Genomic DNA, 13,452 nt, shown 5'->3' on the forward strand with positions numbered 1-13,452 from the left:
ATAATCAGATTGTTCCAGGAAGGCAAAGTAATCGAAATTCCAGAAATCAAGTCTTGCTCCAGTGTAAATGCGTTGAGGTCATTTAAATGAGCTGGTGCACAACCAATGCAGACGCTCCGAGCCCTTGCTTACTGTCATGATACAAAACGTTTGGGTTCTGTGGACCTCCCTTTACCTACGAAGTCACAGTTCAAGTTACAGACCCAGAACTTGGACTCAGCTCTGCTTTGCAGTCCAAGTTTTCTCACATCATATCGATGCATTTTTCGACCGGCAGCTTTAGCTGAATTGAAATTGCCACCAATCCCACTGACACAATCCCCAGCTCTGCTGTGCACGACTCAGGGAGTCCCGAGATGAAGCAGGCATCTGGCCGCTAGCGAAGAGCCCAACCTTCGCCTATTTACAGTAACAAACCCCTTCGCTCCTCGACAGGCTCTCCCCAAAGTCACCTTCTTCTAAGCTCTTTCACTGGCTCCTACCTCAAGGTGGCCCGGCCAGGAGAACCCCTCATCAGCTTCCTCACGAGGAAAGGCTGTAACTACTATCAACAGGGCCAGTCAGCCTCGTTCCATTCAGTGCTCACCGGACGCCCCCGCCCCCCAACGTCCACCGCTTCCCTCAGAGAGGCAGCCCGGCCATCCTGGCCTTTTCCTCTGGCGACAGGTACTGCACTGACCTCCTATGGAAGCGGCTCATGGAAGGTTAAGGGACCAGCCCAAGATTCCACACTGTTGATGACTAGGTGGCAGAGCCGGAACGCCAGCCCCGGTCCAACAGGGCCTGTGATGCTGGCCACCCTCCCTAAGGCCCAATGGATGCTGACAGATGGCCAGTATTTCAGAGGCCTCAGAAATGCCTCCTGCTGTGGTACGAAGGATGGTCCAGTCTCGGGAAGGAGGCAGGGTGGGAATCAGCAGAAACGCTTCCATTCCGGGAGGTTATCCCATTCGGGGGACACACTAAATATTCTGGGTCTTGTCTTTTCAGGTGAAACGTCTCTCGGCGCCGGTGGCAGCCGTCTTTGTGCAGCTAGGTCTGGCCGGCTCTGAGAGGTTGCATTGTTAACAGCTCTTGGGCACACCAGTCACCCGGTGTCAGTCGCTGGAAAGCCCTAACAAAGAGGCCGTGCCACACGCTAGTCAGATCCCACCTACTACGTTATCTTGAGCGAGTTCCCCCTTGTCTCTTCACCTCATTGTTTTTATCGCCGTGTAACTGACTAACAACATTGTATTAGTTTCAGGCAGACAACAGAATGATCTGACATATGTGTGTACTGTGAAAGAATCACAGTAAGTCCCCTTAGCATCCAGCACTGCACTTAGTAACAATGTGTGTGTGTGTGTGTGTGTGTGTGTGTGTGTGTGTGTGTGTGTGTGAACTCAAGATCTACTCTCTCAGGAACTTTTAAATACACGATACAGTATTGCTAACCCTGGCCACCACGAGACTTCCGTCTCATTTTGGCAACTGCAAATTGAGAACATTACCTACCCCACAAAGTTGCTGAACAGACTAGAAGAGATACAGATGTAAAGCGTCTGGCACGGTGCCTAGGACATAGTAAGCGCTCAGCAAACAGTGCCGGTAGTGACGGGGGTGGTGATACAAACTCCAAAGACTATAAATATTAGCCTTTTGGAACCATTTGGTCTCCCGTATCGTGAAGACAGAGCACGTCTGAGCTTCTCAGAGGGTACTACAGACAATGTCTGTGTCCCCTCAAAATTCCAATAATCTCCAGTGTCTCAGTATTTGGAGGGGGGCCTTTTCGAAATGAATAGGTCATAAGGGTGGAGTCCCCCTGTATGGGATTAGTTCCCTTATAGAAGAGACCCCAGGGCTTCCCTGGTGGTGCAGTGGTTGAGAGTCCGCCTGCCGATGCAGGGGACACGGGTTCATGCCCCGGTCCAGGAAGATCCCACATGCCGCGGGGCGGCTGGACCCGTGAGCCATGGCCACTGAGCCTGCGCGTCCGGAGCCTGTTGCTCTGCAACGGGAGAGGCCACAACAGTGAGAGGCCTGCATACCGCAAAAAAAAAAAAAAAAAGAGACCCCAGTCAGCATCCTTGTCCCTTCCAGCATGCGAGGACATGGCAAGAATATGCTGGCTGTGAACCAGGTCCTCACCAGACACCGAATCTGCCAGCACCTTGATCTCCGACTTCCAGCCTCCAGAACTATGAGAAGCAAATTTCTGTTGTTTGTGAGCCACCCAGGCTACGGCATTCTGCTATGGCAACCTGAACAAACTAAGACAGAGGGTCGCACTTCAAGCACAGGAAAACTCAATCAACCCATCTGGAGAGAAAAATCTCACGTAACTTAGGACCTCCCAACACACAACTCTGTAGTCGTGGGAAGAGGGGATTTAAAAAGAAAGCATCATGCCCCGCATCCTCAAGAGCCATCCTGACTCTCACAGTTAAAGTAACTCGGAAGCACACGCTGTCCATGTTTGGGAAAACCCTGTACAGGTTTCGAAAGTCATTCCAAAAGTATGGCTCCCAAACAGTTTTCAGATATATTCTCCTTTCTCTTCAGACGTCCGCCGCAAACCTCTTCACCAAATACCCGCCTAGGAGGCACCGCGTCCCGCTCCCAACAAGCCATTCCTGTAAACTCCATCTGACAGAAAGGTCCAGACTAGATGACAGTCCCCAAACCTAGCTCCACCTACCATGGCAAAAAATACCCCTCGTTTGGGAATTCCCTGGCAGTCCAGTGGTTAGGATTCCTCGCTTTCACTGCCAAGGGCCCGGGTTCGATCCCTGGTTGGGGAACTAAGATCCCACAAGCCGTGCGTCACGGTCAAAAAAAAAAAAAAAAAAACCCTCATTTCTCACACCACTATCTAACGTCCAGAGCAAGAATCCATCATTTTTACTACTTCTTTTTCCTTTTCTTGATAAACTTATGATGAAAGTACAACCCACAAAAAGGAGCCTCCTCAATGCTACTGCCCCCAGAGACGCTGCACAGACCATGGACACTGGGTCAGGTAAAAGGAAACTGGATTTCCAAACCCTGAATTCACGGGCGGCGGCTCCTCACAGGAAACTAAGCGACGATCTTAAGTACACAAAACAAAAGGCGAAGTCAGCTGCAGCGTGGGCATGGATGGAAAAGAAGTGTTTTCAATGGAGGTGTTTGAGGACATACAAAAGCTATCTTCTAGGGAATTCCCTGGTGGCCCAGTGGTTAGGACTCTGCACTTCCACTGCAGAGGGGCACGGGTTCGATCCCTGGTTGGGAACTGAGATCCCTACATGCCACTCGGCACCGCCAAAAAAAAAAAAAAAAGCTACCTTCTAATACCACCAAGGGCCGAAAATTAGGTCTTTTTTCCATATTAAAGAATAGATAATGGGTGGAACAGAAATTTTTCTTTCAAACTATGGAAGTATCATGAAACTACTCTCAAATCCTTCAGGCTTTATCAGATAATCAAGCTGGAAAGCCATGAAAAGATAAACCTTTCCTCCAGGATACAGGTGTAATAAACCTCTGACCACGTCCTCGGAACAAGGGAAGACGGTATTTTTGAAAAATATTTTCAGGGACTATAAAGGAGCCTTTGAAATTAAAATAATCAGAGCAATACAAAATTCAGAGAAGGGTTTACTGGAGAAGTTGGAGAAATCCCAAAAAGGAAAACAAAAAGACAAAGAAATGGGAAAAGAGAAGACATTTAAGGAGATTTGGGATCAGAACAGAGGACCGGCGGTCTATAGGCGGAAGACGCCCACCCAGTGCCCATCACAGTGAATGAGGCAAGATCCACGTCATGGCGCGGCCACCACGACATCTGCAAACACGAGGAATATCTACGAGAGCCTAAAAACTCACCCAGAGGAAAACACGGGCCACATACAAAGGAATGGCTCTGGACACATCACCTGTCACGATGAAGCTGGAAGTCAACTGAGCAGTGCCTTCCCAAGTCCTCAGGAAGATGATTTCTAACCCAGGATTCTATACTCAGCCAAACTATCAATTAAACGAGAGTAAAATGTTCCAACATTATACGAGATCTCAGAAACAATTATTTCTTGCAAAGCTATGGTGACACGCTCAACCAAAATAGAGAGAAAACTAGAAGGAGGCATCTACCCGGGAAAGAGGTGAGAGGAATTCTCAGGGTGATAGGGAATGTGCAGCAGGTCTAGGAAGCAACCAGTTTAGAGGAAAGCAGGCTGGTGAGCGGTTCAGGAAGAATTATGCTAAGAAAAGCACAAACTGGATGATGCCCTGTGGTCTGTGAATATACAAAGAGGAGACTGCAACTTTGGGGGGTGGAGGGGGAGAAGTGACAGCACAGAAAACGACGCAAAACAAAGCAGGGCAATTCTCAACTCTAGGAAAAAGAAAAAAAAACTGTAGAAGAAGGGAAACGTAATCAAAATCGACTACATATCTCAGCTGTGAATAATGTTTCCATAATCATAATAAGTGCTGTTGAATATTTAACCAAAACCTTTAACGTAATTATACTGAGAGGACGGAGGAAAAAAGAAGTGGGCAGTGCAAGAAGGAGTGGGTAGGAGACCTAAATCGTCTTCTTCCTTAGCAGGATGTCTCTCACCCCAAATCTGGAAGAAATAGCTAAAATGTTGAAAGGGGAAGCCTCTGGGGAGCAGGAATCAGGGTGGAGAAGGGTGGGGTAGTGACTGCTGGGTTTTTGTTCTAAATCCTGCAGAACTTTTGACGCTTAAAACTATGCGCCTGTATAACTTTGTTTAAAATGGGGTATTTAATTTTTAAACAAAATCTGATACTTGACCGGCAAGAATATCAGATTAAGCGGTGTGTTCTTAAACTTTTTGGAATTCAACCCCTTCGAAAAAGAACGGAAAGCTGTAAATCCTCCCGCCAGTACACACACACACAGGCACAGACACACAACATTTCTGCAAAGGGTATCAGGCAGTTGGTAAATTCCTGAAGACCAGGTTAAAAGCCTTAGGATTTCTAGATTCTGCTTTCTTATAGAAGGAAAAAAGAGAAATCCTAATGAAAAACTATTAAAAACACCTACACGATCAGATGAGATCATGCTTGGTCTTCGATGCTGGGACCATCACCTGCGGTTTCCTTGGCCACAAGATGCGCCTCGTTCCTAACTATCAACGGAAGTATGAACTCTGTTTACTGCACTTTGCTTCAGCCTTGAAACAGGTTCTCTAAAGCTCAGGAATGTGAATCCCTGTTGGGTTGACTCAGCTGTTTCCATTCTAGAACCGGACATGGAATTATGCACTCTTCACCCCGTGAGGAAGAGTCCTTCACGTCCCAAATGCCCCAGGTGGGTGTTTTTTCTAACAAAGCAATTACTCTGACGACTTTTTGGAGAAACTTCTGTAATCAGCGTGGCCCGTTTAAGTACTCCAAAACTCAAAGTTTCCTCTGCTTCTGACTGACCTGCTGCTATGATCCCACCATCAGCCCCATGTCGAGTCAGAAGCACTGTCTTACCGTTTAACAGCGATCTTAACGGTTCCACCAATTTGCTTAAAATATCTATGCCTTTTCTTTCTCTGTGAACTGAGGGTGACAATAACAGTGTCACTGGACGCTGTCATAAATGGATTGGGTAACTGTGGGAGGCCCGTGTGCATCCCCTGGAACCTGTGATTTGTCACATCTGTCACATTAAAGGGGCTTCGCTACAGACCTCAGACAGGGGGATTAGACAGGGGGATTATCCTGGGGTTCTAGGTGGGCCCAATCTCATTGCATGAGCCCTTAAGAGCAGAGAACTTTCTCCAGGCAGAAGAAGAGAGATGAAGCAGAGGGGACACCAGACAGCTGGCGCGGGCCTGGCCGGCCCTCGCTGGCTCTGGCAGCCGGGGGGTTCCGAGCAAGGTCCAGGAAGACGCCTCTAGGAGCCAGGGGCAGCCTCCCGGCTGGCAGCCAGCAAGGAAGCAGGGTCCCCGGCCCTACAAGTGCCAGCTACTATCGGCATATTCGGTGGACAGTCGGAATGAGCTTCCCTGCAGTTCTCCTCCAGATTCTCCAGTAAGGAACACAGCCCTGCAGACACCTTGTTTTTGGCCCGGTGAGACCCGAGTCAGACTTCTAACCTACAGACTGTAAGATAATAAACCTGTGTTGTTTCAAGCCACTCAGTGTGGGGCAATTTGTTACAGCAGAAGCAGGAAACTCATACAGTGATATATGTGAAAACACCCAGCAGTGTCTGTCACATCATCAACGTTCAACAAGAGTCAACTGACTTCCTTAAATCAAAAGACAGGGACGGCCGTACTCCATCCAAAACAACAGACCATAGACTTGTTCTGATAAATGCAGATTTGGGGAATTATAAATTGCCCAGAATATCTACATATTCTAGGCTTCAGGTAATTCACTGCCCTTCCGTTCATTTATAAACCTTTCACTGCCTGTCTTGCCTGACAAACTCTAAGTGCCACGGAGGAGAATAAATGCTGGATTGTGTGAACCAACCCGGCTCCCAAACTCTCCTGCGTACCCCTAGCAGCACCTACCACCTGCACTGAGTGATCCCAGGTCTGCTTCTCCCGCTACACTGTGAGCCTCCAGCGATTCTCCAGTGAGGACTGGGTCCCACCTTCGAATCTCTGCATGTAGCCCATACTCGGGCACATCACGGGTAATCTATCTGAATGGCTGTCAAACTATGTGACGGTGCAACGTACCATCTGCATCTAAAGTATAAAGTGCACTGCAGTTTCCAAGGTGGCTTGAGGACAGAAGGCCAAGGACACTGTGGTGCTGAGGTCAGGTTCACCCTGATGCCTGCTGCTCACTCTGCTGGAAGTTTCAGAGGTGAACAGGCCAGCCCTCAAGACAGGGCACTTAGGAACTAAAGTGCCCAGCAATTATGCTTCATTAAAGAAAGGTTCATAGGAACAAACGTATGAGACAGACTGTTAAAGGCTACATTTCTGCACGTTCAGTAGCCTTACTTACAAAAGATTAACGTCTCTGAAACTTGAATTTGATGTTCCCCCAAAAGGCTAAGATATCAAACAACACGGGCCAATGAAAGACAGAAAACAATCCTAAATGAAGTTGCCTGACACCCTTCAAGTTAAGGATCATCTGTACATTAAACATTTGGAGTTTTAAAAAACCCAGATTCATTACATTCTTAATGAAGCACTTTTTTTAAATCCTTGACAACATAATATTTTACAACTTACAAAATTACGTTACATTCATGATTTCATTTTATCCTCAGAACAATCTCTTGAGCTAGATAGAGCAGGTACTACCAACGATTAACTCCATTTTACAAGTGCGGGAACTGCAGTTCAGAGAAGTACTTGGACTTAACAAAAGCCTTACTGGGGCCAGCTTTCCTGTGCAAAAGAACAGGAGTAAGTTACCTTTACTACACTATTCATATTACATCCTGTCAACATTCAAAACGGTTAGTAGCCAGCAATGATAGACACGTACATGATAAGATCTTTAAAATGGAAAAGAAAGAAGAAAAAACCATTTGGTAGGGCTTCCCTGGTGGCACAGTGGTTAAGAATCCGCCTGCCAAAAATAAAAAAAAAAGAATCCGCCTGCCAATGCAGGGTACATGGGTTCGAGCCCTGGCCCAGGAAGATCCCACATGCCGCGGAGCAACTAAACCCGTGCACCACAACTACTGAGCCTGCGCTCTAGAGCCCACAAGCCACAACTACTGAGCCTGCGCTCTAGAGCCCACGAGCCACAGCTACTGAACCCTCGTGCCACAACTATTGAGCCCGTGTGCCTAGAGCCCGTGCTCCACAACAAGAGAAGCCACCACAATGAGAAGCCCGCGCACAACAAAGAGTAGCCCCCGCTCGCCGCAACTAGAGAAAACCCGCAGGCAGCAACGAAGACCCAACGCAGCCAAAAATTAATTAATTAATTAATTTTAAAAAAAAAACATTTGGTAGGTGATGTGGGATGGGGGGGAAGTAACAGCAAAGACTTAGATTTATAGTCTAAGAAAAAAATTTATCACTGAATTTCTAGTCCTAGGCAAACAATGCTTAAACAAGATGATGTATAGAATATCATCATCTAAAAAATGGCGAATGCACCATCAGTTCTTTAAGGTGGGGTGGATTCAGCGCTCTGATTAGGCCACCAGGGAAGAGCTGGTTAACCCTCTTCCTCCAGTAAAGAATAAGAGGAACAACATGGAAAAGCAGAGCTCAAACGCTATCTTCTCCATCCCCAGGCATTCTCTTCCATGAAACACCCTTTTCATTTAATCCACATAAAAATCAGGCCCTCTTGCAGAACAAGTACTAACTAGTTTTCAGTGAAAACATTAAGACAATCTAAGGAAAAATTCAAAGAAAAAAGACAATCTAAGGAAACCACAAAGAAAATCCATTTGTGTTTCTGAAGACCCCTCCCAAAAAATAAGGTCCCTAACAGAACAAACCGCATGGAGTATGTAACAGAGCGCTTTTTTTAAATTAATTAAAGACCACAAATCAAAACAAGGACAAAAATCCTACCTAACATGAAAATATAATTTGATGGCATCACTCCTTGACCAAACAGCTACCGTCTATGTTTAATCCCTGTAATGATCCAAATAAGAATAGCAGAGAGGGAATTCCCTGGAGCTCCAGTGGTTACGACTCTGTGCTCTCACTGCCGAGGGCCCGGGTTCAATCCCTGGTCGGGGAACTAAGATCCCACAAGCTGTGCAGCGCAGCCAAAAAACAAACAAACAAACAAAGAATAGCAGAGAAAATCGTGTATCCTTTTGACAGACGTGTGGCTTTAAAATAACCGAGCACACCAAATTCCCATCTTGCCAAACAGATGAATTGGGAGGTTAATATTTTGAAGGATTTATTACTAGAGTCCTTAGAAGTAGAGCTTCCTTATAGGTCATTTAACATATGTAAATTTTTGCAAGTAATAATTTTAAACTATGCTTGAAACCATTATACAAAGCCACATACACTTACTCAAGGTACTGCCAAAGTTCACTTATTTCAGAGTCTCCGCATTAAAATCTCTGTTAGAGACTGCGGCATAAGAGAAGCCTGCAGTTGGCCGACTTCATATGACACTCAAAAGATCAGCAAAATGCTCCTGCCAAGAGTTCTGCATCCAACAATTTCATTAAGGAAAACTTCAAACCAATTTGATAGAGCACAGATGCTGCAAGCAAAATGTGGTTATGAAGAAGATGCAAGACAATATCAAGAAGTGGCCTAGGGCCTTCCCTGGTGGCGCAGTGGTTAAGACTCCACCTGCCAATGCAGGGGACACGGGTTTGAGCCCTGGTCCAGGAAGATCTCACATGCCACAGGGCAACGAAGCCTGTGTGCCACAACTACTGAGCCTGTGCTCTAGTGCCCACGAGCCACAACTACTGAGCCTGCGTGCCACAACTACTGAGCCCATGCGCCACAACTACTGAAGCCCGCACGCCAAGAGCCTGTGCTCCGCAACAAAGAGAAGCCACCACAATGAGAAGCCCACCCACCGCAACGAAGAGTAGCCCCCGCTCGCCGCAACTAGAGAAAGCCTGCACGCAGCAACGAAGACCCACTGCAGCCAAAAAATAAATAAATAAATTTATTTTAAAAAAACAGTTGCCTAAGCTTCCATCATAGACCTGCTCCTTCAACTCTGAGACAAAGTATACACCCATGCAACTGTGGAAAGAAAAAAAAAAAGGGAAAGAAGGAAAAAGAACTTCTACTTTAGAATCTACATTTTCAAAGATCCCCATTATTTATACAACTGCCACTAAGAGAACTTTCCTCTGCTTTATTTGGTTGAAAGAATTTAAAGGTTTAGGGCTGACAAGGTTCTTATCTAGTTTAAAAACCTCAAAGGTGAGGAAACTGAAGCCTAGTGGTTCTGCAGGAACAAATGGCAACTTTACTCCAGAGCCAGAATCAGACCAAATAAATTCGAATCAAGTACTCTACACTGTACAACAAATACTAGGAAGTTACAGCAAATGTTAATCTAAAAACCCTTAGGAGAATTGAAGAATTGCAGATTTTAAATCACAGGAAAGACTTGGCTCCATGGTACGGAAAAAGGACCTCTCATTTAGGAGGACCTCTCATTTTGATACACCTCTTCCTCTCTGGGTACTACAGCAAACCACCCTGTCCTTGAAGACCACAGCTCTCAGAGGGCTGGGCATGAGGACGTCAGGGAAGACTTCAGAAAGAAGTCACCTAAACTGAGACTGTAAGAATGGGTGAAAGCCTGGAGCCGGGCGTAGGGCCGATGGAAGAGAGAGGGCAGAGAAGTCAGAGTGAAGGGCCTGCAGGCTGTCTGGACTTCATAACAGCGACAGCTGCGGCTAGGACCACATTTTCATCTTGCATTCCTGTTATTTATACACCATCTTGTTCACAAAGAATTTCCATTTGGGCATTAGAGCGACTTGTGCCTATAGCTCAGTTTTCTGTCTTGGACCAGAACACTCTGAAAAGGAAAAGACTTTTCAGAGTCTTGTTAGACTTGCAAGTCTAACAAGGCTTGTTAGACTTCGCGTTCCCCAGGGAAAAGAATCGTCCCTGGAACATAATAGGTGTTTTCATAAGTTTGATAAAAAGGTAAGTGAATGACCCCAGTTTATTTAAGTGGCTGAGAGACACACAGCCTGCAGGGTAGTAGCAGATCTTCTTGCCATCAGGCTGAAATCCAAGTCTCCCGATCCACAACCTCACCCCTGCTATTCCTTCTGTAAACCTGACCTCTAACTGTAACTGCCTTGGCCTCATTCCGTGTGTGTGGATTCCCCTCCTTCAAACGCACTTTCCAGCCCGCCAAATTCTTGGGAAAGTTTCCTCCACTCTCCAGGCGCTGAGAGAGCTGCAAAGTTAAATCTGGCTTTCCAGACCTTTTTTTTTTTTTTTTTTTTTTTTTTTTTTTTCCCAATCCTAACGGAAGAAATCAAGAAGCGCCGGGCAGAGGGACCAGGCTCCCTCCAATCAGAGCCGGCTCCCGCCGGGCCGGCCAAGCCTCGCGCCTGAGCAGGAAACGGCGGCCTGACTCGCGGTCCCCAGGCGCGGTGACAGCCCCGCGCTCCCCGGGGACCCGGCCGGGGAGAGGAGCGGGTTCCCGGGGAAGTGCAGCCGCTTCTGCTCAAGTGGCAAATAAGGCAATAAATAAAACAGCGGGTCAGCTGTCAGACGCAGGCCATCTGCGTGCCCCACGCACAGCCGGCTACAGCCCGACGGGCGCCACTACCCGCACAAAGACACCCCGAAACACATGAAACCCCCAACACACACGCACGCACGCGTGGGGCAGAGGGGAGCCTGCCCCCGGTACTGATCACACCCCGACGAGATGCGGGGGGAGGGGACGGGGCACAGCCCTCCAACTCGCAGGGTGGCCAGGACGCCGCGCGCGCGGGTCCACGCAGAGCCACCCTCAGTGACACACAAACACTCAGTGAACCAGTCATGGGGGTGGGGAGCGAGAAAAGGCCCCACTCTCAGAGTGCCCAGGATCCCTACAATCGAGGGTCCACGCGGTCACCCTCAAGGAGACACAGCGAACCAGCCACTCCACGGAGTGAGCGGGGACCGAGACAGTCCCCCACCCTCAGGGTCACCAGGACCCCGCGCGGGGCTTCACGCGCGGATCCACGCGGAGTCGCGGCAGGCGCGGTGCCCCCTCGGTACCACCCCGAGGCCGAGACCATGCCCGGCGCCCAGACGCGCAACGGCCCGGTCAGTGCCCCTCTGCGTCCCCGTCCCACAGTCGCTCAGGGCGGCGGCCGCCAGCTCGGGTAGCGACCTCGCGGCGCCCCTCTCGGACCTGCCACACCCGGCGGGGACCCCAGCTCGGCCCAGGACCCCTGCCGCCTGGGACCCCCGTCCAGCCCCGGGACCTCCGTCCGGCAACCTCGTCCGGCTCGCGGACCTCAGTCCTCTCGGGGACCCCCGCCCGGCCTGGGACCCCTGTCCGGCGTAGAACCTCGCCCGGCTCCGGGACCCCTGCCTCCCGAGGACCCCCCCCCGCCCGGCTGGGACCCCTGCCGCCTGGGACCCCGTCCGGCCCCGGGACCTCCGCCCGGCCGTGGGACCCTCTCCCAGCCCCGGAACCCATGTCCGCCGGGGACCCCCGCCCGGCCCGGCCCCGCCGCCCGCCGCCTCACCTCAGGCCGCCTCCCGGGCAGCACTCACTCCTTGCCGGAGGTGCCCTGGCCGAGCGAGACGGAGCCGAGCAGCCCGCAGAGCCGGAGTGGCCGCAACAATGGAGCCCCGGGGCGGGGCCGCCTCGCAGCCGTCTCAGCCCGTCTCGCGCTCAGGGTCCGGCTCCGTCTCCCGCTCCGCGAGGAGCAGCTGCCGGCGAGAGGTTGCAACTGGGCTCAGGCAACGCGCAGGCGCACTCGCCCCACCCGCGCCCCTCCGCCCCGCCCCCGGCGGCGCCCGGCGCTCGGGGCCCGCCCCCCAACCAATGGAGAGGGAGCTGAGCGCAGAGGGCGGGGCCTGTAGAAACAAAGGGAGGTGGGGCGGGGCCGTTCCGGGGCTGGGCTGCTGGGTCCCGCGGGGGCCGGACCCAGAGCGACCGGATTAGCGGTCCAACCCGGTCCGACCCGGGGAGGCCGGGCGTAAAGTCCACTTGGAATCCGCTCAGCAAGCCGTGCTCATCCCAAACCCGGAACTCAAGTTTATCGGATTGGCCTGCTTTACAGAATGGGAAACTGAGGCCCAAGGAGCGAGACCACCTGCCCCCCACGTCACAAAGTCCCATTCACTCGTTCATCTTTTATTCATTAAACAAACATTTTCGCAGCCCGTAAGGTGTGCGGTCGGAGTGGAGTACAGGCAAACTCGGCCCTCCCTTAAGGAGCTCCGTCAGGCAGGACCAGAGATTTCTCGGAGTCACTTTAACCCACGATAAAGCAGCGCAGAGCAGAGCTGTTTCCCTTTCCTACCTCAAAGCTTTTGTGGCTACGCTGTTCCGCATCTGCAATGCTCCCCTCTCCCCACCTGTCACCCCCCGTATATCCAAGTACCAATCACCCATAAAACCTCTGTCCTCGCCGTCTTTTTGATCTTTGGGCGTCGTGTGACCCCGCATTCCCAGTTTTCCTCCCCATCACTAGCGGCTCCTCCGGGAGTCTCCAGGATACACCCCTTCTCTGCCCAACCTCTCGGTGCTGGGGTGTTAGGGTGGCCCATGGCTCGGGCATGGACCCTCCTACCGAGAATCTCAGGCGCTCCCAGGCTTTCAACCATCCACAGGCTGCGGTGACTGCCAGCTCTGTATCTCCAGCCCTGACCTCCCCTGCCTACGCAGCTGGACGCCCAGGAGGCATCTCAAATGTCTCACCATCAAAACAAAGTGCTTTACTCAATGCCCCCCACCTGCCCCTCCACGTTCTTCTTTCTCAGTAAATGGCCTCACCATCCGCCCAGGTGCTCAGTTTGAAACCTGAAATCCTCCTGGACTACGTCCTTCCCCCACCCCCCA

At 50.3% G+C, this 13,452-nt stretch overlaps 2 protein-coding genes across 2 annotated transcripts in view; one reads left to right on the top strand and one right to left on the bottom strand.

Moving 5' to 3' along the window:
* AFAP1 (actin filament associated protein 1) overlaps nucleotides 1–12,334 on the bottom strand; it is a 149,162-nt gene extending 136,828 nt beyond the window's left edge. Inside the window, exon 1 of the mRNA XM_060148769.1 lies at nucleotides 12,131–12,334. The gene's annotated coding sequence lies outside the window, so the exon portion shown is untranslated. The remainder of the gene's footprint in view (nucleotides 1–12,130) is intronic.
* On the top strand, nucleotides 11,673–12,470 carry LOC132519150 (basic salivary proline-rich protein 3-like). Its single transcript, XM_060147070.1, has 2 exons — nucleotides 11,673–11,761; nucleotides 11,816–12,470. Exons 1-2 carry the CDS (start codon nucleotides 11,673–11,675, stop codon nucleotides 12,468–12,470), a joined length of 744 nt encoding a protein of 247 aa, XP_060003053.1.
* Nucleotides 12,471–13,452: the final 982 nt, after the last annotated feature.

The sequence above is a fragment of the Lagenorhynchus albirostris genome, chromosome 4 (genome assembly GCF_949774975.1).
Source record: "Lagenorhynchus albirostris chromosome 4, mLagAlb1.1, whole genome shotgun sequence".
Taxonomy (NCBI): domain Eukaryota; kingdom Metazoa; phylum Chordata; class Mammalia; order Artiodactyla; family Delphinidae; genus Lagenorhynchus; species Lagenorhynchus albirostris.